This window comes from Ursus arctos, unplaced genomic scaffold, assembly GCF_023065955.2.
Source record: "Ursus arctos isolate Adak ecotype North America unplaced genomic scaffold, UrsArc2.0 scaffold_14, whole genome shotgun sequence".
Classification (NCBI taxonomy): Eukaryota; Metazoa; Chordata; class Mammalia; order Carnivora; family Ursidae; genus Ursus; species Ursus arctos.
This window is the reverse complement of record NW_026622808.1, coordinates 13,017,828-13,042,359: the sequence shown is the minus strand read 5'-3', so window position 1 is coordinate 13,042,359 and position 24,532 is coordinate 13,017,828. Positions and strand designations below refer to the sequence as shown.

At 60.7% G+C, this 24,532-nt stretch overlaps 1 protein-coding gene across 11 annotated transcripts in view; it reads left to right on the top strand.

Moving 5' to 3' along the window:
• The first annotated feature begins 412 nt into the window (after window positions 1–412).
• Window positions 413–24,532, top strand: part of TCF3 (transcription factor 3) — a 33,862-nt gene continuing 9,742 nt past the window's right edge. For 4 of the 11 annotated variants that reach the window (XM_026480941.4, XM_026480943.4, XM_026480949.4 and 1 more), the window contains exons 1-8: window positions 414–554; window positions 2,375–2,488; window positions 5,754–5,826; window positions 19,080–19,153; window positions 19,374–19,452; window positions 21,109–21,176; window positions 22,351–22,480; window positions 23,287–23,336. In XM_026480941.4, the coding sequence (XP_026336726.2) occupies window positions 2,417–2,488; window positions 5,754–5,826; window positions 19,080–19,153; window positions 19,374–19,452; window positions 21,109–21,176; window positions 22,351–22,480; window positions 23,287–23,336 (546 nt within the window). In that variant the 5' untranslated portion in view covers window positions 414–554; window positions 2,375–2,416. Of the gene's footprint in view, window positions 555–2,374; window positions 2,489–5,753; window positions 5,827–19,079; window positions 19,154–19,373; window positions 19,453–21,108; window positions 21,177–22,350; window positions 22,481–23,286; window positions 23,337–24,532 lie in introns of all 11 variants that reach the window. The other 7 variants (XM_026480952.4, XM_026480950.4, XM_026480940.4 and 4 more) reach the window with 5 other exon arrangements.

Sequence of the window (24,532 nt, the reverse complement as noted above, 5' to 3'; positions counted from 1 at the left end):
GTACGCCTCCGCGCTGGAAGATAGTCCCGGCCCCCTCCCTGCGCCCTTTGCCGGGGCCCTACCCGGGCGCCCCTGCTCCCAGGCCCCAGGCAGCACGAGGTCCCAGCCGCTTCCCGCGGGCGCGCAGGAAAACGAGCCGCGGGGCCCAACGCGGGCCGAGCGGGCGGTGGCGGAGGGATCCGCGGCGGCGCCGGGAGGAGCGCGGGGCGGGGCGCGGGCGGGGCCTGGCGGAGGCGGGGCCGCGCGCGGGGCGGGGGGCGGAACATGTCTCCCGCCGCAGGAAGATGAGGCAGCGGCGGCGGCCGCGGGCGTAGCGGGCCGGACCGAGCCCAGCGACGCGGGCGGCGGGCAGCGCGAGCTCCGCACACGCCGCCTCCGCTAGCGCCCCGGCCGCTCACGGGCCCCGCCGGGCGGGCCGCGGGGGAGGGCCGGGCCACGCGCCGCCGCCGCCGCCCACGCGCGACCCTCGGGGGCCCGGCGCGACGCCCCTTTGTCCGGGGGGGCTGTTCATGCCGCCGCCCCCCGCGCGCTGCGGGCCCGGCCGCGCCGAGCAGGTGAGCACGTCGGGATCCCGGGGCCCCGCGGCTTTGTGCGAAGTTGGCCCGCCCCCCCCTCCCCCCGCCGCCGCCGCCGCCGCGGGCCCGGGACGTTGGGGCGGGGGCGCCGTCCGGGCGTGCGCCCCCGCCGCGGGCCGGGCGTCATTGTTCTCCAACTTTCCGCGCCGCGCCCCCCGCCCGCCGGGCCGTACTTGGCGAAACTTTGCGGCGGGGCGGGCGGGGCGGGCGGCCGGGCGACGGGGCCCCCTCCCCGAGCGCCGGAGTTTGGAGGGGGCGGGGGGAGCGTCCTTTTGTCTGGCGGGGAAGGTGCGGCGGCGCGGCCCGCGGGCGCAGGTTGAGGGCCGGGCCGGGCCGGGGGTGGGGGGGGGGAGCCGGGGCGCGAACATCTGCTCCGCGTTAGCGCGGCCCGGGGCGGCGGCGGTGGGCGGCCCGGCTTCAAAGGCTCCCGGGCCGCCCGCCTGCACCGGCCGCTGCGGGCGGGGTGGGGGCCCCGGGCCTCCCGGGCCGGCCCGCAGGGAGGGCGGCGGGCCCCTGGCCGCTCGCAGCGCCTCCCCTCCTTCCGAGGCCGCTTCCAATCCCCCAGAGTCCTGCGACACCCCACAAGTTTCCAGCCCCCCGCAGGTCTGCCTTGAAATCGGTTTCAACCACCCCACAAAAAAGTGCGGTTTCGTACTCCTCAACAAAGTCAGTTTCACACGCCCTCTGAGAAAGAAAAGACCTGGCGGGGGAGGGGGCGCCGGGGCAGCCGTTTCACACCTCGTCCCGAGTTGGCAAACAAAGCGGGGGTTTCTCGGCTTCCGAAGCGGGGTCTCCCTCGACCCCGGAACCCCCTCCGCCCCGCAGCCTCCGCGGTGTGTCTGGGGCCGCCCCCGTCCGGAGAGCCCGGGACCAAAGCCGGAGGGGCTGCGCGCTCCGCTCCCTCTCCTGGGGGTGGGGGGAATGGGGCCAGGCAGGTGAGCCTCCACCCGCGCTCTAGAATGGAGGCCCCTGGGGCCGTGCGGGGGAAACCCTGGTTTGGGGACACCCCCCCCCCCACCCCCGGAGCGGGAGGCAAGGGATGTTTTCAAAGTTGCTAAAAAATAATTCCCGGATACATCGTGACAATAAAACAATCTAGTGTGTTTTTTTTTTGTTTTTTTCTGTTCTGAGTTTAGTTGTTTTTTTGTGGTGGTTGGAGGTTAAGGGTGGAGAAGAGCTTTGTAGGTAGGTCCCTACACCGGGCACCCTCCCCCCTTTCAGTCGTGAATCGGGAAGGTGGTTGTGCCTTTTTATTGAAGATTGTTTTTAGCTTTGAATTTGGGGGTGACCTGGTTTTCAACACGCTGTGACAGCTGTAGGGGGGCAGGGGTCACAAAATTTCCCTTGGGATGGGGCCTGGGCTGCCCTCCCCCTTTCCTGGCGGTAGCAAGCTTGGGGGGGGGTTGGAAAGGAGAGATGGAAGGGAGGAGAGGGGTAGGTTCTGGTGGATTGGGGAAGGGACCTCTCCCACCCTCCATCCAGTTTAAAATTTGCAGTCTAATTTCTTGGTGGTCTCGGAGGGAGTTTAGGAAATATATATTTGAAGACCCCCCCCCCCAATTGTTCAAACTCCCTGAGGGCTCTGGGGAGAAGTCTCCAGGGGCCCAAACCAGGGAGTCCTGGCTGCCCTGCCCCCTACCCCAGGGTTACGAAGGGGCTTGTTCTGGGAAGACCTAAGCCCTCAGGGCCCTTAGAAGAAGGGCTTTTTAAACAGCTCCCCATCTGTCCGCCTCTGACATAGTCACTCAGACCTCTTCTTTGCTCTTCGTCTTCCCGTGTGTCTGTTCCCTTCTCTGCAGGGCCATCCCTAGGCTTGAGGTGCCCACCCTAGGCCCTGGAGAATGAACCAGCCACAGAGGATGGCGCCCGTGGGCACAGACAAGGAGCTCAGTGATCTCCTGGACTTCAGCATGGTAAGCCAGGGCGCCGCCTTCCCAGGCTCCCGGCCTGACTCTGTGTGGGCCTGCAGCCCCAGGCTTCCTGGGGCAGAAGCATCTGCCAGAAATACCCCAAAAGCCCAGAGCCAGACCTCAAACTTGGCTGGGTGGAGGGGTCCCCGGTGGGAGGGGAGCTGGAGGATATGGGGTGCGGTGGGGGTGCATGGGCTGTGGGCCAGCAGTGGCCTTGGCCTCGTGATCTGGAAAATGGGTATGATCAGGGTCATTCACTTCTGTGTGGGTACAAAAGGAGGAAAAACGGGGGGGGGGGCACTGAGCACCAAGATGACTGGCACGGGGCCTGCGAGTGAGGCAGAGAGCAGACAGTGAGGTCTGCCACCTCAGTTATTCAGCCACATGGTGGCCAGCGTGATGGATGGTCAGGAGCTGGGGGCCCCGGGCAGGAGGCCGTAGGAGATCTGGGGAGTGTGGGAATCCCTGGGCAGCGCGGCCTGGAGGAAACACTCTGACTCGGCGGTAGTTGCCATTCTCACTACCGTGGCTGCTGTTGCTCTGTGGTGGCGAGGCAGGCCCGGGTGGCAGTCTGGTGGCCCTGGAATGCCCGGCTCACGCCTGGCTGGACGGAGCTCCCAGGCATCACACAGCTCCGCCAGGCCTCGGGGGGCTGGGAGCCAGAGCTCCCCTTAGGTGCCAGGAGCAGGGGGCCTCAGCGTGCTCATCTGTGCCGTGGGTCGTCTGTCACCAGTGTCAACCTCTGCAGCCTGCCCGTGGATGCTTCCCTAAGTCCTGCTCCCGCTCTTCCACCAGGAAGCACTATTTTGATTTGAAACGGGTTGGGGGAGGTACTTTCAGTCTGAATTTCACCCTCCACCAGGACGAGCCCCAGGCCACTGAGGCCTGTCGAAAACAAAAGTCCCCAAACCGAAACGACACCAGCCATCCTGTGGAAAAACACAGCCCACGGGACAGAGGGCTCCGGCTCCGGAAGGGCCATACTGGTATTTTTGAGCCATTTTTAAGCCCCATTTTATTTTTGCTTCCCCGGCTGAGTAACCCAGAGTGCGGCTCGGTTGTTTTTTTGTTAAACTGACAGGTCACAGATTATTGAGCCGGAACAGACGGGGTGGGGGTGGGGGGGTGGGCACAGGGTCAGACCTGGTCCCTTCACCTCTTTTGTCCAGGAGCCTTGAGCCCCTCATTCCCCCACCTCTTCTGTGTGGTGGGTCTGAACGTCTCATCCGCCCCAGCCCGAACCAGTGACCCGTTTCACAGATGAGGAAATTGAGGCCGAGGGTAAGGTGCCCTGTGTCTTCCCTCAGGGTGAACTTGGAGCTGGATTTCCATTCACCGTCCTTGTTCTTACAAGGAGAGAGGCCTGAGCAGGTCACAGGGCGCAGAGAGAGTCCCTGCCTCCTCTCCCGACACTTCTTCGTCTCCTTGTAGCTGCTCCCTCCAGCCTGCCCCAGAGAAACCGAGTGGGTTTAAATCCACTTGGATATCCACTTGGTTTTAGACTGAGAAGAGATTTGGAAGGGAAGTGCTTGCAGGGGCCAGGTTCCTGCAGCGGAACAGGCGACTGTCAGAGCACACGAAGGAACAGCTAAACTGTGACAGCTAAACTGTGACGTTAACCGCTGCCCCTGCCAGGCCTTGAGTCTCCGCTGTTAGAAAGGAAGCTTATCGGGGCATAGAGGGCACTTGGGCCCTGAGCAGTGGGGGACAGTTTCATGATTGGCTTTCAGTGTCCTGTGTGGGCAGGGCCCTGAGCCCATTTCACAGAAGAGAAGACTGAGGCTACAGGGTATGAGGGGGCGTGTCAGGGCTGACAGGGCCCAGTGCTCCTTGTGGCAGATACGAGATGTCAGCGTAGCCCCTGGTACTCTAGGAGACAAAACAAAGACTTGGAATGGGGTCCCCACACCCCAGGGGCTTAGCTGTTGACCCCCTGGGCCTGGGGTCCAGTTGGTATAGGCCTCAGTTTCCCCAATGGAACAGGACCCTATGTGAGAGAACAGGGCTCTGGGGAGGCTGGGCCAGTTGAATGAGCACAGCCACGCCCCCAAGCGGGAGGTGCAGACCCGGTGAGAACCTGCTTCCCGCCAGGCTCCACGCCTCCCATGAGCCCCTGCTGCCCCGCCTGCCAGGGCCAGGTGAGCACATGGCCTCTGTTTCTCTCCTGTAGAACGGGGCGTGGAGACAGGGCCCCACTTCCTGGGGCTGCCCCGGGGCTTGTGACGCTGCGTGAGAGTCCTGCCCACAGGCCCTGTGCCCTCACCTCCTGGCTGAGTGGAGTAGATTGGGGGCTGGGGGTGTCAGCAGCTCTGCAGTGAGCCTCCTGGTCCCGATTCCCGCCACCTTTAATCACTTGGGCCCTAGATGGAATCTATAAACCTAGACTCTGGGGGCAGGGACGTGTTTTGTTGTGTGTGACAAAAGGGTTTGTTGATGTTGGGTTTTCTTGGCTAACGCTGCTAAGCTGTTTAATCCTGAGGGACTTAACAGGGTGGGTTTGGGTAAACCCGGGGCGGGGGTGGGGGGTGGGGGGGGAAGGCGGCTGTCCCATGCGGTGCCCAGAAGAACCAGCCAGTCACCTGTTGGGGGAGGGCACAGCCTTTCCCAGGTTCCTCCAGCTTCCTGGCATTCTGGGCCTCAGTTTCTCCTGAGGGGCAGGTGTGATGAGGGCCCCCAGGCAGCCACTGAATACAGAACCTGGCACGTGGGGGACGTGACCCACGTCACCCCCCCTCCCATCCCAGTGGCTGGGCGGAGCTTTCCTCCCCACATGCTTGTGGCTCAGGGTCAGGGGCACACAGGACAGGAGGGGACCCTGGCCTGGGGAAAGGCCTGTGCTCAGCTCACCCTTGCTGCTGGGCTCCGGGAGCAATATTCCAACTTTTTAAAGCTGAAATTTAAGGACAACTTTGTATCGCTTTTGAGAGCAGCTAAAAGGTTTCCAGCGTTGAAATCGGTTATTCTGACCACAAACAGCAGACTTTTTATTTTTTAGTAGTAGTAGTATTTAAACTCTGCACCCAGTGCTGGGCTCAAACTCACGACCCCAAGATGACAAGGTGCCCGTTCCGCCGTCGGAGCCGGCCAGGCATCCTCCAGCAGAGTGTTTAAATTCTACCAGAAGTCCCATTGCTGGCAGCAGGCCGTGCTTTCCCTGTGTGCCCCGTGGGCCCTCATCTGCTTTTCCTGCCTGGGCTCTCCGAAGGGACGGGCCCCCGGGGCAGAGCTGTGTCCTGGCTCCCACACTCCCCTCTCTCTCTTCCCACAGATGTTCCCCCTGCCGGTGGCCAACGGCAAGGGCCGGCCCACCTCCCTGGCTGGCGCCCAGTTCGGAGGCTCAGGTAGGATCCCGTGGCTCGGGGCAGCGGGTGGGCTGGGCAACACAGGGTGGGCTGCAGCGCCAGAGCCACTCGGAGAGGACACCAGAGGAGGACATGTTTGGGGGCGGCACCCGGCCCAAGTAGGGCAGGGGGTGAGAGGCCTGGGGCCGGGGGGGTCTGTGTTACTCATAATGGGGCACATGTGAGGAGGGGACTCAAGCCTCCCAGGTCCCCATGGCCCCCGTGAGGCCCTGGGTCTCCAGTTTAAGTGGGAAATTGAGGCCCAGGAGTTACTGGACAGCCCTTGCTAAATCTTGCCCCTGTTATAAGTCCGGGGAGAGGCCCAGCTCCTGGCTGTTTTTTTCAAGTATATGTTACAGGAGTATTATATACGGGACCCAACACTGGGGTGGCTGACCATCCTGCTGAGGACCCAGGGGTGTTCCTGGGATCTGGGATTTTGAACATTCAAACTAGGAATGTCTTTTTTTTTTTTTTTTTTAAGATTTTATTTATTTATTTGACATAGAGACAGCCAGCGAGAGAGGGAACACAAGCAGGGGGAGTGGGAGAGGGAGAAGCAGGCTCCCAGTGGAGCAGGGAGCCCAGTGCGGGGCTCGATCCCAGAACCCTGGGAGCACACCCTGAGCCAAAGGCAGATGCTTAATGACTGAGCCACCCAGGCGCCCCCAAACTAGGAATGTCCTTGGCAAATCTGGATGAGTCGGTCACCCTACTGGGCACTGAGGGCCTGTGACATGGCCGGGGGAGGACGGACCGTTCTTTCTTGCTGAAGGAACATACCACAAAGGTCAGGCAGCAGAGCAGCAGGGAGGAGGCCATCACAAAGAGCCAAGGTGGTCAGGGACGGTCTCCAAGTGGGTGCTATTTGAGCAGAGACCTGAGGGGGGTTCAAGGTGAAGGGCACAGGCTGTGCAAAGGTCCTGGGGCAGGACCGGGCCTGATGTGTTAGAGGAAGAGCAAGGAGGAGCAGTGTGCCTGGAGCAGAGTGAGCGAGAGGGGGGAGGGGAGCACAGAGAGGAATGAGGAAGGTCATGCAGGGCCTTGGGGTCTTGGGAGCACTTGGGGTTTTACCCCAGGGAGGTGGGAGCTCTGGAGAGCTGTGGGCAGAGAGGGGTGCGTTGCATACATTGGGGAGTCCACCCTGATTATTGGTGGGATTTGGGGGAGACCCTCAAGGAGACCAGGATCTTCTGCCACTCTGTGGATTTTGGCAACTTTTAGGGGTCTTAGGATTGGGTGTGTGTCCTTCTGTGACTCTGAGATTTGGGATGGAAGGTTCTTTCTTGGAGTTGTCTGTGAATTTCATTGAGATATCCAGTGTGTTCTGGCTGAAGGAGGAGGGGGTTTTCAGGGGTGGGTTGTGCTTAGGAACCCCCACAAGGGGAGGGACATTGTGTCATGTCCGCCACCCCCCCATGCTGGCCTTCCCCTTCCTGAGGAAGTGGCTGTATGGCTGGACAGAGTCTTCTCTGAGCTGTGGAAATCCCCACAGGCCATCCTGCTCCCTCCCCTTAGAAATATCTCCCAGGAGCTGGGGTGCTACCCTTCCTCTGGCTTGGGCAGTGTCAGGCCCAGGGGGTCTTCTTGGAGGAGATGGCACAGGCATTCCCTTGTCTCTCTCTGGGCCTTTGTCCCAGGCTGTCTTCCCTTCTCCAGTGTCCACTTAGGGCCAGCAGCCCCGAGTCATCGAAGCCACAGTTCCTGGGGGAGGGGCCCCTCCAAGTTGCCCACTTCCGGCCCTGCCCTGACCACTTTGGCTGGGGACAGGGTGTGGTTGTTCCAGCCTGGGAGACCCCTGTTCTGGGTATGCAGCCAGGGACCCCCTCACCCAGTTCAGTTCAAGCCGTTAACACCAGCCTGAGCCTGGTGTGGCTGGGGATCTGGGACCGGGAACCCTGAGACCGGAGCTGAAGGGCCCCTCCTAGCTGCCACTCCAGGCACAAGACACTGTATCACCTATGTCGGTGGCATGACGAGCCTCAGTTTCTTCATCTGTAAAAGGGCGTGTGCCCGTGGCCAGATGATTCAGCGAGTCCGTGGGTGTGAATACTTTGTAAACTGGAGGTGTGGGCGGGTCTCGGTGGAGCCCTCCTGGCCCTGCCTTGAGGTCACCAGTCGCACACCTGTTAGCCGCGGGACCTGGGCTTGGCCCCTTCATGGGTTCTCCCTGCTCTGAGCTCCCTTCCCCACCTTTTCCCTGGTGGAGCTGGAGACGCCAGGAAGGGGGCAGGCTGCTGGTCCGTCGGCAGGTGGACCCAGGGAGGGTCCGTCCCTCTCCGATGAGGCAGCTCACCCTCCTTCAGCTGGTCGTGCGTGCTTGCCGGGGTTCCCGGATGCTCGCGGGCCCCACCAGCCTTGCTCCTTCTCCAGTCTGGTCTGCCTGGTGGTCCTTTCACGTCCCCTAAGTCAGCCTGTCCTCTGTGGTCCATTCTGTCAGCCGGCAGGCGGCCTGTGCCGGCACAAGCGGCAGCTCTGACTGAGCGGCGTGGAGGTCTGCCCCGCCGTCTGCTTCCGAGGTGGCACACGGGGACACGGGGCCCCTTGAGGTGGAGGTGTTCTGGTTCGTATACGGATTGGACAACACGCAAAAGCAGAGGCTTGCCCATTGCCTCTCTTTTGGGAAACACGGAGGCCCGGAGCCCTGTGATAGCACGTCGTCTGGCCCCCGCCGCGGGGTCCGAGGCTGCCCCGGACACCAGGAACAGCGTATGGACGGGGCAAAGGACGCCTCTCCTATTGATCGTTTCTCAGCAGCTTTCTCGCTAGCAGACGTAACACACGCTCAGGGTGAAACTCCTACAGTTGGGACTCTGTTGAAGGCCGCGTCAGCACCGGCCGGCACGTGTGTCCCGTGGAGGCGGACTCCCTGCGAGCGCGCCCCTCCGGCCTGGCCCCTTCTCCAGCACAGGTCTTCAAACCTCTCCTTCCACTTGATGGGTGACAAGGAATGTGCCGTGTCAAGGGGGCATTTATGTCACTCATGACGGCTGGTCGCATTTTCAAAAGTTCATTGGCCATGAGTTCTTTTTTGATGAGTTTTCCATTCCTGTCTTGAGCCCCCCCGCCCCCACCCCTCTTTGGAATTGATCAACTTCCTTGGAATCATCATAGATTAACAGGAAGTTGCAAAGACCCGTAGAGGGAGGTCGAGTGCACCCCTCCTCCAGCAGTGACCTCCTGCATGCCCATAGCATGGGAGCCGCCCTTGGTACCATCCAGACGAGAGAGCCAGACCTTTCCTCTGTCACATGCACTCCATATGGGCTTGTGTTAGCTCGTGTGTGCATGGGGAGGGGTTCTACACACTGTTATCCCACATGGAGCGCCAGTAGCCCACTGCCACAGTCCAGGTGCAGAGCTGCTCTCATTGCCCGCTGCCTCGGAGCCACACCCACCTGCCACCCTTCACCCCTGGGGGCACCGACTGACTGTTGTCCAGCTCTACAGTTAGGTCATGTTGAGAATGTCGAGAATACGTGAAGCTGTGTGAGATTGTGTCACCTTCCAAGACTGGCTTTTCTCACTGAGCAGAATTCCTGGAGACCCATCCGTTGGCTCTATCAGCTATATCACTAGTATTTTTTCTTTCCTGCCCAATGAAATTTTTAACAATGGCAATACTATTTGTCAACCACGATTTACTTTAATATTTCTCGAGCGCTGTTTTCCAGGCACTAAGCCTGGATCATTTGAGTCTTCAGTCCTCATAGGTTGGTGAAATAAGCAAGATTTATTATTCTCGTTGCACTTACAGTGAGTTTAATAATCATCCCAAGTAACTCCCTGATGCTGCTTCCTGTGGTGTTCTTTACCCCATCTTCTGTTGCTCTTATTGATTTGCAAGCGCTCTTTACATAGGGAGGGTATTAGTCTTTTGTGATCTATGTTGGAGTTTATTTCCTAACTTATAACTTGTTAATGATGGAGATTTTTAATTGGTCTAAGTGTTTCGCAGATTAAATTTTTATGTTGTCAGATCTTTTCATTTATGGTGTTCTAGCCTTGGTGCCATTTCTGAAAAACCCTTAGGAATCAGATGACACAGTTCATTCAGCAGTGCAGATGTGCTTCTTGTTAGGTCAGGTTGAGGAGTGAGGAGTATGTGGGAAAAGATGCAGGAGGCAGAGCAGCGTGCACTGGCAGTCCTTGACAGAGCAGAGACCCGAGAAGTAAGTGGGAGGGAGAGAATCTTGACTGCGAAGTGATCAAGATTGAGCTGACAGGAGTTCTGGCCAAGCGCACCCCGTGGGCTCACCTGTGGGGCTGCACCTGAGCTCTGTTGGAAAGGCTGGGAGGGGACCTGTAACAGTTTCCGGGTGACTCTGGGGGGCGCCTGTCCTCCGTAGAAGCACGTGTCCGTGAGAGGCCACACCCCCTTTATGAAACCGGCTGCATAGTGGTCACAGTGAAAACTTCCAACATGAGAGAAAACAAGACTCGAGGAGCTGTCTCCCGTGAGAACAGTGCAGTAAAACTAGAAAGAAAAGACCAAAGAGTAGAACGAAGTCAAAAGCCTGAGCATTCGGAAATCTCGGAATTCCTGTTCATGCACTTGGGTGAGAGCCAGGATCAGCGCAGTCCGCGGAGTGGACCGAACGCAGCCATGATGCGGACGCTCGGAGCGGGGAGATGCAGCCCGAGCTGCGCGTGCAGCTGTGCTTGGGGAAGGATCGGGTGCGTGAGGACAGATAGCGCCGTCAGAACAGAGAGCGCCAGGAGCAAGTGTGTCTGTGTGCGTTAGGGACACGAGAGCAGCAGAGTCGCGCCCGGGATGCGCCCAGGCAGTTTGGAGACCGCTTCCTCGGGTGCCAGGTGGCCCTGAGCCACCGTGTCCTCCCATCGCCTTTCCGTCCGTCCCTGCCTCAGTGCCCCCAGGGGTAGGTGCTGCGCCTTGTGGTGTGCCCCGGTCCTGCCCCCACTGCTCTCGCAGGGTCCCCCCCCCACGTTCATACACGCAGATTCTGTGTCGTGATCTTGGGGGGACACAGCACGGCGCCGCCCCGAAGGGAAGCCCTGTTGGGCTGTGATACGGGATCGACTTCGTAGCTGACTTCAGGAGGGACCATCTGTTTCCACCGCACTGTTTCCTGAGGTCAGAACCTGGTTTTTCCCCTGTCTGTTCAGCTTCTCTCTCTTGACCCGTACAGCTTTGAGGAGGAACTTTGGAAACTGACGTAGGAGGCACTGGCTCTTCTACGGCTCCGTTTTGTTCTATCCCGTGTTCTCCGGTGAGGGCGGTGTAGGTACTCGAGAAGTTTCCGTGCTGTAGTTTGGGGACTGTCCTCGTCTTGCTTGCCTCCTGACATCCCTTCCCTGTTTGTACTCTTTCCTTGGTTTGGTTTTCTAGCTGACCTGTCCAGCCATCCTTGGGCCCCTCACCTCCCGCGTCCCAGTGCAGGCACCGTGCGCCTTTTCACAGTGGCGGGCATTTCTAGAACCCCAGGCACGTGCTCCTGGGCTTTTCGGGCTCGTCAGCAGGACCCGGCCTGACACGGGGGGTCACCTGGAGGTCTGTCCTCATGTAGGTGTTTATCGCGCTGGGGGGGTGGGGGGCACCTCCCTCTGGTCCCACGGGGCATCCACAGCAAGCGTGGTCTTGGTTTTCCTTCTCTGCCACGTCCCGTGCTGTCCCCAGGTGTGGTCTGTGCGCCGTGGGCCCAGCGCTTTGCCCGTGGTCCTGAGCCGCGTGGGCCGAGGCTTCTGTCGGCGACGTCTGCTGTGCTCCGGAACCGGGCTCTGGGACTGGTTTGCGCCGAGCAGGACTGGCCCTGGTGCTGGGGAGCCGGCCGCCTCCCTGTTTGCATTTGAGCCCCTTTCTTCCTGCAGTGATTCCTTTTGGGATTTTGTGCCTCTTGTCAACTCTGGCGTTGTCTTAGGAGAAAATCCTCGCTTCGGACACACCGTGGCGCGGCTGGCGTGCACCTTAGCGGCTTCCAGAGTTGCCTGTCCCCGTTTGTCAGGAAGCTGAGGCCACGCCTCGGTTCTGACCCTAGTGGCTTTTTCTTTCTGTTCTATGTCCTTGATTCAGCTGCCTTTGATCTCTTTTATTGATTTTTCTTACGAGGAACAGGCGTCACTGTCAAACCGACATCCGTCCATCAGACTGCTCTTCTCTCCCCAACTCCTTTCAAACTTGTGTGTGTTGGTCTGTGTTTGACTTTGGACTGAGGGCCGGCACGCTTGTCGACCTCCCGTTTTGGGGCCTGGTGTCGCGGGTCACACTTTTCTGTTGGAGTTGGCGTTCCGCGGGGTCCGGTGGCCGTAGTAACATGCACTCCCGTTATTTTCTAGAGATACTTGGTGCTTTCTCTTAAAAAACATTCTTGTGGAGTCAAGTTCTTTGGAGAATTCTGATTTCCAGGCTGGGCTGAGCGTCTGTCCCTTGACCGTCTCACGTCAAGGTCCCCGGTGCAGAGTCCGGGCGCAGAAGAGTCCGCCCCGTTGCGAAGACCCAGAGCCCCCGCCTCGCCGCAGTGGGGCCCGCTCTGCCGACGTGCACGTGTCCTGGAGGTGCGGCGGGACGTGGGGCCGTGAGGTCTGTGTCTCCTGTGCAGCCGCGTTCACGTTCTGCGTCAGGGACCAAGAGCAGCGCCCCTTTCTCCGCAAGCGTGTTTGTGGGTCTGTGCACGTGCCCCCCATGGCTTGTGCGTGGGGGGGGGCATGCCGGGTTACGGGGCTCACAGGGCTCAGGTCAGCGGGTTTGTCTCTCTCGGTCCAGCTTGTCCTCAGCAAAGGCTCATCCCTCGCACTGGGACTTGGATGCGAGCGTTCCGAGTCCCTCTCACTTGTGTTGCGTGGTGTGTCTGCGTAGTGGCCAGTGCATGCGTGGCCCCCAGGGTGCTCGGCCAGGGCTGTGTTCTGCTGGTGCCAGGCTTTCAGAGTTCAGGAGATTGACTGCCGTCTTTTGCTTCCTCCCGGCTGCCTTGTGTCAGGCGAGTGTTTCCCCGACTGTGTTTGGCATGTCTATGCTGGTCTGCAGCTCTGCTGGGGGTTGTTTTCATGGTTTTAAATAACGTGTGTGAGCCTCCTGTTTCTGGCTTTTCCAGCCCCAAAGGGAAATCAGACATCCCCTTCCTGCAGGAGAGCACAGGGATGAGCCTCTCCCCCCCCCCCCCCGCCATAAGTGGCGTAAGTAGATCGCCCCTTGTGGAAAACGTGGTTTCTTTTCGTGAGAATCTGAGCCCAGTGGTTCCTGAGGGGCCCTGGGCAGGTGACCTCGCCTCTCCCCGCCGCTGCTTGCCCGTCTGCAGAACGGGAGGACTGCCACTGCTGCAAGGGTTCTGTGCGTGCAGCTCGCCCACCCGAGTGCTCTTGCTCCCGGTCTCCGTGTGGTGGTCTCGCACCAGCAAGCCGACGTGGGTGGTGCTCGCCACGGCCTTTGGGAGGGCTCCTGGCCCGCCCGCCTCCCATCTCCCTCTCCGGCCTAGCTGAGCCGTGCACCCTCGTCCATCCAAGACTGCAGGGTTGTGCGCGTGTGTGTGTCTCATCCCCTTCTTTGCATTTTCATTCATTTTTCTCAGGTTCTCAGCGGGCTCTGGGAGTCCACGGCTCGGGCATGCATGCTCAGCGCTGCAGGGTGTGGTTTTGGGCTAGGTCTGTGCATCATCCCGGAGCGCCGTCCGTCTCCGCGGGTGGGGGTGGCCCGGAGCCCCCCACTGCCTCAGTTGCTGCCCTTCAAAGCCTCCTGTGGATCTGTGGGGTCGCCACTCTGCCTGCTTCTTCCTGCTTCCTCACTTTTTCTCTCCGAAATCTCTTCTACTCCAGAACCCCCCCCCCCACACTCTGTGTGATTTCCTGGAGGGTGCTCGGTGGTTGCTGCCTTAGATGGTCTGTTTGCTGGGATAAACCCTAAGTCCGGAGTCTCAGTCCATCTTTGGTGTCCCACGTGTGTTTCTGTTCCGTGTGTTCCTTGCACGAGGCCCCACGTTGGCTTCTGAGCTCGTACTGGGGCGGGCTCTCCCATCCCCACACGCTGCCTGAAGCAGGATGAGGGTCTTCCTGAAATCCGCAGGAGGGAGGACGGAGGGCAGCTTCTGTAGCTGGGTGGGCCTGTTTCTCTGTGAATTACCACGTATTTGGGGGACCCACCTTACAAGAGGCTGGCTGTGCCACCAGGGAAGCCACAGGTTTGGGGGTCCTCCTGCTCTTAGAAAGGGTGGGGTGTGGCCTCTACTCACTTCCTCTTCTGTCTCCAATCTGCTTGCTCTCGGGTTGGGGGGAGCAGCTTACTGCCCCCACACACAGGGACGGAGACAGTGAGGGCTCGGGGCCGGTCCTGCACCTGCCTGTGGCGTGTGTGAGCCTCTGGTCTCACGTCCTGCCGGCGATGTTCTCTAACCCGCTTCTGATCCTTTTCAGAAAAGGGAGGGGGGCTGTTCTGACTGCGGCCAACCCTGGAGAACTTACTAAAATTTGAAGTTACGCAGACCAGAAAAGGAAATATTTTTGCGCATGAACAGAAGGCAGAGGATAAAGCACAGGGGCAGGATTTTGGAGGCTGAGTGAGGCTGGGTTCAGGGCACGGCCTGGTGTGCCACTTGCATCTCCCCCCCCCAGTTTTGAAATGATATAGGAATTTAAAAGTCGACCCCTGGGGGCGCCTGGGTGGCACAGCTGTTGGGCGTCTGCCTTCAGCTCAGGGGGTGATCCTGGCGTTGTGGGATCGAGCCCCACATCAGGCTCTTCCGCTGGGAGCCTGCTTCTTCCTCTCCCACTCCCCCTGCCTGTGTTCCCTCTCTCGCTGGCTGTCTCTATCTGTGTCGAATAAATAAAATCTTTAAAAAAAAATAAAATAAAAGTTGACCCCTGGGGCACCTGGGTGGCTCAGTTAGTTGAGTATTTGACTCTTGGTTTCGGCTCAGGTCATGAGCTCCAGGTCATGGGATCAAGCCCCACGTCAGGTTCCGCGCTCAGCACAGCATCTGCTCCAGAGTGTCTCTCTGCCCCTCCCCCTCAAATAAATCTTAAAAAAAAAAGTTAACCCCCAAAATCCCAGGAAGAGAGGCGTCCCCTGTCAGAGCCCACAGCCCAGCCGAGGAGGGGCTGCCCCCAAATCCAAACTGGTGTCCGTGTCGCTGCCCCACGAGACCCCCGGGGCCGCACCCAGGCAGGGCTGCCTGACAAGCCCCCGCGGTTTGGGGCGATTTTAATTGTGAGAGGGGAGAGCCAGAGGGAAAGCTGACCTGCTTGGTAAACTGCAAGAAGAGAAGAGGCCTGTGAGCGCTTCCCAAGCGGTCGTCGTTAGATGTCGCTAACTTGTCCTAGGTGCCATCGCAGTAGTTGCGGTGGCCGACCCGCTGTGTTGGTGTTGGTGCAGTCAGGGTCTGGGGCACGCTGTCCAGCACTACAGCCATGAGCCGCGTGCGGTCGTCTACGTTTGTGTGGATTAGATGTCACGCAGGATCCGTGCTAGCCGTGGTGGTGAGGGTGGCCGCACGTGGCTGGGACAGGGCAGGTGGACGGTGCGCCACCGCGGACGTGCTCCTGGCCGGGACAGGGCGGGCGGATGGGGCGGCGCCGCGGACGTGCTCTTGCGTTTGGGTTCATCAGTGGCAGGTGCATCGAGGACGCGAGGCACGGACGCTGCCGAGGCCGTTTGTGGGGGGCCAGCCCTGTGTGGGCAATGCTAGGGATACACAGGGGACCCCGGGCTGGGAGGGGACAGCAAGGCAACCTCCCCGAAGGAGGGTGAAGACCTGTGGTGTGGGGACCAACAGGGTGGGACTTGGGAGGGCATGTGGGTGGGGGTCCGCTCACGGGTTGGGGCTGGTGAGGGATGAGCTGGGGGGGAGAAGGGTGGTTGGAGAGGGATCTGGTCTCTGCCCTGAGGGTAGTGGGGAGCCATGGGGGCTGCTGGTGGGGCAGAGCCAGGTTTTGCTTTGGAAAACTTCATCAAGCTCCCTGAGCCTGGAGTGCGGGCAGGAAACCTGGGGGTGGGGGGGACACTGCTGCAGGACAACCCAGGGATGTAGCGGAGGGGCCAGGGAAGGCAGGCTCTGACCGGTGGGCCAGGCCGCGGGAGGGAGGGAGGGAGGGAGGGAGGACAGCTCTGGGGATCTAGCCTGGGCCCCTGGGTGAGGGGGCGCTCATAGAGCCGGGCTCCTTCCTGACCACCTGGTTTTACCTGCCCCACACCATAGCCCCAGCCCTGGTACCCAAGTCTGTTGGTCAGACTTCTTTGTACAGGGTAACCAGCTTCAGGAATCTTCCTTCCTGCGAGAGTTGGCTGAGCTTTTCCACAAAGGGCCAGCAAGTCATTTGTTCTGTCTTTGAAGGAACAGATGGGCGTGGTCATGTCAATAACACTTGACTTACGAAAGCAGGAGCCTGGGGGGGGGTGTTTCGGGGGGCTGGCTTGGCATTTCGGCTGCAGGTCGCCAACCCAGGCCCAGGGGGAATCCACGGGACAGGGAACACTGGGTCCCAACCAGCCTCTGCTGGGGGCCTTTCCGAGCCCAGCCCCCATGTCCTCGCTTAAGGGCCCCTCTGGGGAGGGGACTCAGCCGGGACCAGGCCTTGTTGAGGGCCAGTGGTGCCGTCTACTCTGCAGCCTGGTTCTCCATCCGCATAGCCACCTGGGCAGGTGGGTGGCTTCCTTCCCCCACCTCCAGCCGGCACTTGAGCTCCGAGGCGTGGGCCCTGAGAGCACCCTCTGTCCTCCGCTCTGTCCTGGCTCCCGCTTCTGGCCTGAGGCCGCCTCCCGCCAGCTCCTGCCAGCTCTTGCCACTGCCACTGCCGCCAGCACGAAACATCAAGCTTTAAAGAAGAAAGGCACGAGAAGATTACGTTCTGACAGCAGTGCTTTATTCTATTAGTACGTTTTAATTAGAACACGAACAGGGAATGTTATGAATATTCATAATGGTTATTAAAATGTACGATTAATTGGTGGGGGGGTTAATAACTGTTAGTGGGGTGGTGGGGGAGGGGCCGTCCCTAGTTTTGACATCTCTAGAAGAGGGGAGGCCGGAGGCCAGTGAGGGCTTTCTCCAGAAAGGGCAGAGCCAGACCTGGCTGCCTCTGCTGGGAGCCTGTGGGGTCCCTGTGGGTGCGAGTCCCCGGACAGCGGGCCCTGGGGTGCCCTTCAAGCTGCCAGGCTCTGCAGGGGATGGGCTGCAGGGACCCAGTGGAGTTGTCCTCAGACATGGTCTGTTGTGGTCTTGGGATATGGCCTCCCTGCTTACCGTGGCGGGGTTCTGGCACCTCCAGGGGCACGTTATACATGGCCACAGGGGGTGGGGGCTACTCCAGAAGGAGAGGGGTAGAGGCAAGTAGGTGTAGAGGGAAACTGAGGCTTGGGTTGCTGGTACTTTGCCCAAGGTCACCCCTGCTCACCGGTCACTCTTCCCTGGTGTAGAGTCCCCAAACCTGGTGGCAAGTGCTGGATAGACTCCGGGACCACAGGAGCCCCTGCTGGGTGCGGCCCCCCCCACCCCTGGCTAAGGCAGCCCCCCACTGCAGTCACGTTGGAAATCTTTGATTAGAAAATAAAATCTAGGGGCGCCTGGGTAGCGCAGTCGTTAAAGCGTCTGCCTTCGGCTCAGGGCGTGATCCCGGCGTACCGGGATCGAGTCCCACATCGGGCTCCTCTGCTATGAGCCTGCTTCTTCCTCTCCCACTCCCCCTGCTGTGTTCCCTCTCTCGCTGGCTGTCTCTCTGTCACATAAATAAATAAAATCTTTAAAAAAAAAAAAAAAAAAAAAAAAAAAGAAAAAGAAAATAAAATCTAAATGTGTATGAATATTCATTAGGCTGAGGGATTAATATGCACAATTATGCAAATAAGGGAGCAATTAAACACCAGTTTGGGGGATGATGATTAACACAAAGGCATTGCAATAAGATGAAATTTGAAAGAAGTTTCTGGTAAAGAGCGGGGTGGGGGAGGGGGTGGGCTGACTGAAGATTTCTTGCTGGAATCCCAAAATTTAGCAGTGTGGGGTCGCAGGGCAGCCGGGGGGGGGGGGGGGGGGCAGAGCTCCCTCCAGCCCATCTCTCCCCAGCCTGACTTGGGTCCTGCAGAGTGGGGCGTGTGCATCCTCCTGTTTCCAGAGGAGGGAAACCAAGGACGGGAGTGGTGCTGGGGCCGGGCCTGGGCCCAGGGCCTGCCCCACATGTGTTTGTCAGGCCGCGTGGTCTTGTTGCCCCCGCTGGATGGGGTCAGAGCCCTGGCCCAGGAAGGCTCTGTGCCTCCTGGGTGGGGAGTCCTGGGTGGCCCCTGGGAGTGTGGGGGGAGATAAGGTCCCACCCTGCCCCACCCCACGGCTCCAGACCCAGATACACTGGTTAACCCCTGCTGCGCTGTGGCCTCTCCTAACTGGGGCTCCCTTCACCCCGAAGGGCTGCCAGCCTGGGCCTTCAAGGTAGTCAGTGGCAGCTGTGCTGTTACTTCAACAAAGGAGTGGCTCCGCTTCCTGAATTGTCAGTGGTGGGAAGGGAGAGACTCCCGCTGCCCTGAGATCAGAGCTTTCACAGTGCCCTTGTGAACCTTTCTTGCCGGGTCAGGAGGGACTGAGCCTGGTACAGATGCCCCAGTCCCTTGTGGTCAAGACTGGACCAGAGGGAGAAACTAGATGCTGAGGGGAGGAGGCTCTGAGAGTGAGGACTTTGCCCAGGGTGGGATTTGTGGCTGGGGCTTTGATGGATGGTTAGGAGTTTGCTGGCAGAGGTAGCTGGAAGACTTGTTTTTTGAACTGTGGGCCTGAAAGTATGCTCAGTGCCAGGGTGTCTGGGTGCTTCCCGCTAATGGCAGTTGTTTGTCGTCTTTTGTTTTTTAAGATTAGTGAAACATCTGTCTTTGGCTCAGGTCATGATCCCAGGGTCCTGGGATCGAGCCCCGCATTGGGCTCCCTGCTCTGTGGGGAGCCTGTTTCTCTCTCTGCCTCTGCCTCTCTCTCTGTTTTCTCGTGAATGAATAAGTAAAATCTTAAAAAAAAAAAAAAAGATTTTACTTTTAAGTGACACGTAAACCCACCATAGGGCTCAGACTTACAATCCAGAGGTCAAGAATCGTGTGCTGCACCGACTGAGCCGGCTGGGCACCCCCTTGGGCACCCCCTTGGCAGTTTAAATATGGGCAGAGCGAGGGTTGGGTAAGGCCAGACAGGCTTCAGGACCAGGCTGGGTCAGGAAGGGCCCGGAAAATCAGCTAAGTTAAAGGGGGGCTTCTCCCTGAACTGATGGGAGCCACCCTTGGCTTCAGAGCAGGGTGGCGGTGAGGGTGACCCTAACTCCCTTCTGTTGCCCTGCAGGTCTGGAGGACCGGCCCAGCTCGGGCTCCTGGGGCACCAGCGACCAGAACAGCTCCTCCTTTGACCCCAGCCGGGTAAGGAGCCTCTGTGAGGCCCAAGACCTGGCTTACCCTCTCCGGGGTGGGGGAGTATATGGGAAACAGGCTCACAGGGGGGCAAGTCAGAGGCCAGCCTGGTCTCCTGGGGCTGTGGGCCCAGAGACGTGGGTTCAGGCCCTGACTCGGGCACTGACAAGCATGCCTGCCTCCTGGAGCTCATCTCCCCAGCACCCCTCATAGCCATCCGCCTCCACAGACCTATGGTGACGGCACGCACTTCAGTGAGCCCCACGGCAGCCTCTCTTCATCCACATTCCTGGGCCCTGGGCTTGGAGGTGAGTGTCCGCGCGCCACCGTCCCCTCCCCCCATGCTCCCTGTGGTCCTCTGGGTGTGGCCAGCGCACTCAGGGCACCTTTGCTTTGGCGGGTTCTTCCAGAGCAGGGGATTAGGTGGCTGTGGCCTGTTGCCCAAGGAGTCCTGGCCACTCAAGAAGGTGGTCAGAGCCAGGCTGGGCCCTTCTGAGGCCGGCCGTGAAAGTCAGGATTCGGGGGCCTGGGCTTGAGTCCCTCCCACTGGGACTCAGGTGAAGACTGTCCGTTTTAGAGCCTTGGTGTCCTGACTGTAGGACTGAGATCTTCACAGCACTTCTGTGTTGCTGGTCACGAGGCCTTGCCTAGCTCCCAGGGCCCAACAGCCCCCCCCCACCTGCACATGGGTGCACTGTGGCTCAGCGTGAAGGGACCTGTGCGGGCTCTGTGGCTTGTGAGGGCCCACGTGAACGGGTGGCTATGAGGGTCCCTAGGACTGGGTGCACGGTGGGAGCTGGGCAGGCCAGCATGGCGCCCAGGAAAGGAGGAGGGAGGGGCAGTGTCCAGGGACAAAATGTGTGGCAGGAATTTGTGCCCATTTCCCAGACCAGAAGGGTGAACGCCACCCCGTGTGTGGCCTGGGGTGGCCTATGCACCTGCAGGGACTCCGGTTCCCCTCTGCCTGTTCCTTCCTCCCGTCTCTTCCTGCTGTGGGCACTTTCCCACGGCCAGGCCCGGTCAGCAGAGCCCAGAGTCCAGCTGGGTCCCAGGCCTGCCACGTGGCACCCAGGGACGCCCAGCGAGCTGGCAGGGAGGTGGGCGCAGTGCAGGCCTCGCCACGGCTTCATGCTGCGGCCCCAGCCTGGTCTGGCTCCCCAGCGAGGCCCGTGTGTTCTCATCCCCTGATGTGCGGGCCCAGTGCACGGATTAGGTACCTTCTCTGTGCCCACAGGGTCCCCTCACGGAACCTCCATTTTCTCTCCTTGCCACCCTCATCCTGCTTCTCAGGAAGCCCTATTTGGTGCCTACTGTGTGCAGGGCCTGAACCCCAACACCCCATTCTTGCAGGGGTGCTGGGAGTCTGGGAGGGGAAGGCACCTTCCTGGGCCAAGCCCAGAGCTGTGGCTGGGCGGACCAGCCTTGCTTCCCACGCTGACCCTGGGAGGAAGGAAGCGCAGGCACCACCCCCGCCCCCACCGCTGCTTACTCCCTGGACTGGGGCACCCCACCCCCGACCTCTAGGCCTTGATTTGCAGGTCCTTCCACGGGCCCAGCATTGCCTGCCCTGAGGGGTCATGGGAGGTGGGACTGGGGGTACAGCCTGTGGAGCCCTCTTCCCCCCACCCCACAGCACCTGCTCCAAGAGTTTGGCCAAAATTGTATGATAAACCTCTAGTTTGATAGTAATTCCAGTCAGTTGGCCGAGCATCTGAAGCCATTTCTCACATCAAGGCTGGTAACGGTGGACACTCAGCACCAGGCCGAAGCTTCAGCTGGCTTGAAGTGGCCCAGGTCCTGATTGTCCCCCAGGCTGACAGGGAGACCAGCATTCCACCAAAGTTCTCTTGGTGTTGTGCACTGATAGAGCACCCACTGTATACAGGCGGGTGCCTGGCTCTGGGTCAGCATGTTGGGACATGCCGTTCCCAGGGTCAGCTCCTAGTGAGTCTTTTCTCCTCTAGGCAAGGGCGGCGAGCGGAGCGCGTATACTGCCTTTGGGAGAGATGCGGGTGTTGGCGGCTTGAGTCAGGTGAGGCCTGAGTCTGAGGCCAGGGCCCTGGGTCTTGCTGATCCTGGAGAGTGGAGTGGGGGGCTGCAGTTACTTGTCTGCCCCACCACCTTCCCCCCCGGGGTTGTCGTCTGATCTGCAGACGGTTCCGTGGCTGAGCCGAGTGCCGGTCAGCCGCAGTAGGACCGCACCCTGGGCCAGGCCAGCCGGCTCGGTGTGGACAGGGCAAGGGGAATGCCAGGGAGACCACGGCCCCCGCCCGCCCCATGGCTCCCAGACCTGGGGTCCAGGCTGGGGGTTGCCATACACAGCTGGAGGGGCCTGAGAGACACATGCGCACCCCTGAGTGCTGAGTGCAGATGGGGGCACTGAGACGAGCCTGGCAGCTTTGAGGCCCTGCCCCCACTAACCCCGGGCTGGCCCTAGGGTTCTGCTCCCCCCCCCGCCCCCCAGCAGCCTACCCCGCAGGCACCCAGCACAGGTGAAGGTCTCACCATGCTGACCCTGAGAGGCTGCGGCAGGGGTGGGCAGTGGCCAGCCACCTTTGCCCCCTCCCCGTGACTCCTCGGTGCGGCTAGGCCTCGGCCCAGGAGGCGCCACCTGTCTGCGTGCTGTGTCATATCCCGAGCAGTAGCACTTGTGGCGACTGAGCGCCAGCTGGGTACAGGCCCTGTGCACGAGAGCCTTCAGGGCGCGCCTCTGGCTCCACAGTGCCCGTGTCCATTTTACAGGTGGGCAGGCCGAGGCATGGGGCTGCCACTCACTCCAGCTGCACAACTGGCTTGGACTCCAGTTGTTTTTGCTTTGAGGAAAGGAAGTCTGTTTCAAATTAAAATATGCAAAATTAAACCTTTTACCTTAAAAAAAAAAAAAGTACGCACAGAGTGAGCCCGGCAGGTGTCTTTGACGCCTGGCCTCCTGGAGGGGTGCGGCAGGGTTGTTGGCAAGTTTCCTTTCTCAGTCTTTATTCAGGAAAGGAACCACGTGGCTTGTGCTCGGTGAGGTCTTCGATGAGAGAAACATCCGAGCAGGGCAGGCAGGGCGCTCCCGTTGAGGGTCCCTGTCGCCCCTCACGGGGGTCTGAGCAGCCCCCGCCTTTGCACTGCGCGTTTTCCAGCCGAATGGGCCTGGGAGCCAGGGCTGGGCTGGACGCCAGTCCCGCCCCTTCTGACAAACTCCCCCTCTCGTCCCCCAGGCTGGCTTCCTGCCCAGTGAGCTGGCCCTCGGCAGCCCCGGGCCACTGTCCCCTTCAGGCACCAAGGGCGGCTCCCAGTATTACTCCTACCCCAGCCACCCTCGGCGGAGAGCTGCGGAGAGTGGACTCGGTGAGTGGGGCGCTGGGGTGGGGGCAGCTAGGTCACGGAGACAGGAGTACGTGCCCTCGGTGCCGCGTCCTGCAGAGTCGCTCTCCCGCGGCCCCAGGTGGAATTCGTAGGTCAGGGTCATGTGCGCTCCTGGCCTCAGCACCCCTGCCAGCTGGGGGGCCTGTGGCCTGCGTCGCGTGTGCCTGCCCGGGCGCGCCTCGCCCAGTGTCTGCCATGGGCTGTGCCACGCTGTGCCTCAGGCCTGATGCGGGTTTTCTCCGCCGAGTGGCACAGCCTTCTCACACTTGGGAACACCAGCCACACCTCTGACTGCGCTGGGGGGCATTTTAAATGGCAGTGTTACCCACAAAACACAAAACTGCAAAAACCAGGGCGCTCGGTAGTCCACAAGAAGGACTCTGGGTTCCAGAACCCGACATGGGGCATTGCACAGTCCACCTCCACTGGGCCACACGTGTCGGCGACTCATGCTGTCCCTGTTGGCCGCGCATCTGTGAGCCGTTGCAGAAGCCCGGCGAGTCGAGATTGTGGGTCCCTGAGTTGAGCGAGGAGGGAAACTGCCAGGCACAGGGCCCACGACAGGAAGGCGTGACTGTGGACATGCAGGGAGGGATGCCCCGCTGCAGACCCTGCACCCCAGTTCCACACTCCCTCAGACCTGTACAGATAGGCCTGAGACCTCGTTTTAGTCGTGTGGTTACCAGGAAAGCTCGGGGGTCCCTTCTTCCCCACCCCCGCCCTCCACGTCCCTGGCTGGGCTGGGCGGGAGCCAGCAGACCCGGCTTGCTCACTCTTGCTCCTCACAGACACGCAGCCCAAGAAGGTCCGGAAGGTGCCACCGGGTCTCCCGTCCTCGGTGAGTTGTGGACAGAGTGGGGTCCCGCAGGCCAAGTGCCCAGGCTCCGGGGGCCCTCTCTGCTGGGCTTACACAGCGTGTTGGAGTGGGGGAGGCACTGGGCTGTGCGTGACTTCTGTCCTGCAGCCGTCACAATGACAGCCAGCTTTAAGGGTGTCTGGGAAGTTTTTCTTTGGGTCTAGCTCAGATTTCTCCTGTGAGAGAACCCGATGTTATTTGTGGCCAAGGCAGGCACATAGGGAACGGTGTGATGGGGCCCTAGGAGCGGGAGTGGTTCGGGGGCGCCTGGGGGTCCAGGTTCACAGGGTCCCCGCCCCTGCTGCCTGGCCGTTGGCGCTGGGCCTGGAGGGGCTCACTGTGCCGTGCTCCGGCAGTTCTTCACGGGGAGGAGAGGCGATCTGCTGGGGTCGCCCGCTGGCCACCACTCTCTCTGCTTGGCTCCCGTGCTGGCCTCCAGGAGGAGCCCCTGAGCCCCTGGGCTGGACACAAGCCCTGTGGGCCGAGCCACACTGCAGTAGGCCCCAGGGTCCGAGTCAGGGCTGGCACTCTGCTCTGCTGCTGGGAGGTGCGGGTCAGGCTCTTTGAAGATCTGATGCATGATGTCATCGACCCTCTGCTTCCCCCATCGGAGCCCCCACCCCAGTTCCCTGGTACCTCAGAGCAGAGCACCCACGGGCACTCCCCCTGCTTCCACTCCGTTGCCAGGGCAGGCACAGCTAGCCGATCCCGGCACTTTGCTGGCTGTCTGGCCTAGGCCTCAGCCCCAGGCAGTGCCGGCTGCTCAGAGTCTCCATGATCCTAGAACTTCTCACCCAGCTTGCTGCTCTAGAGCGGCGAGGGCAAGATGTTCCTCCAGGGCTGGGGCCTGGGGGTTCCAGTACGGGGGAGCAGGCTGGGGCCTGGGGGGTTCCAGTACGGGGGAGCAGGTTGGGGCCTGGGGGTTCCAGTACGGGGGGAGCAGGCTGGGGCCTGGGGGGTTCCAGTACGGGGGGAGCAGGCTGGGGCCTGGGGGGTTCCAGTACGGGGGGAGCAGGCTGGGGCCTGGGGGGTTCCAGTACGGGGGGAGCAGGCTGGGGCCTTGGGGGTTCCAGTACGGGGGGAGCAGGCTGGGGCCTTGGGGGTTCCAGTACGGGGGGAGCAGGGAAGAAGGAAGGGCCGGGGGCATCACAGCTAGGTCCTGACGATCAAGAGGAGTT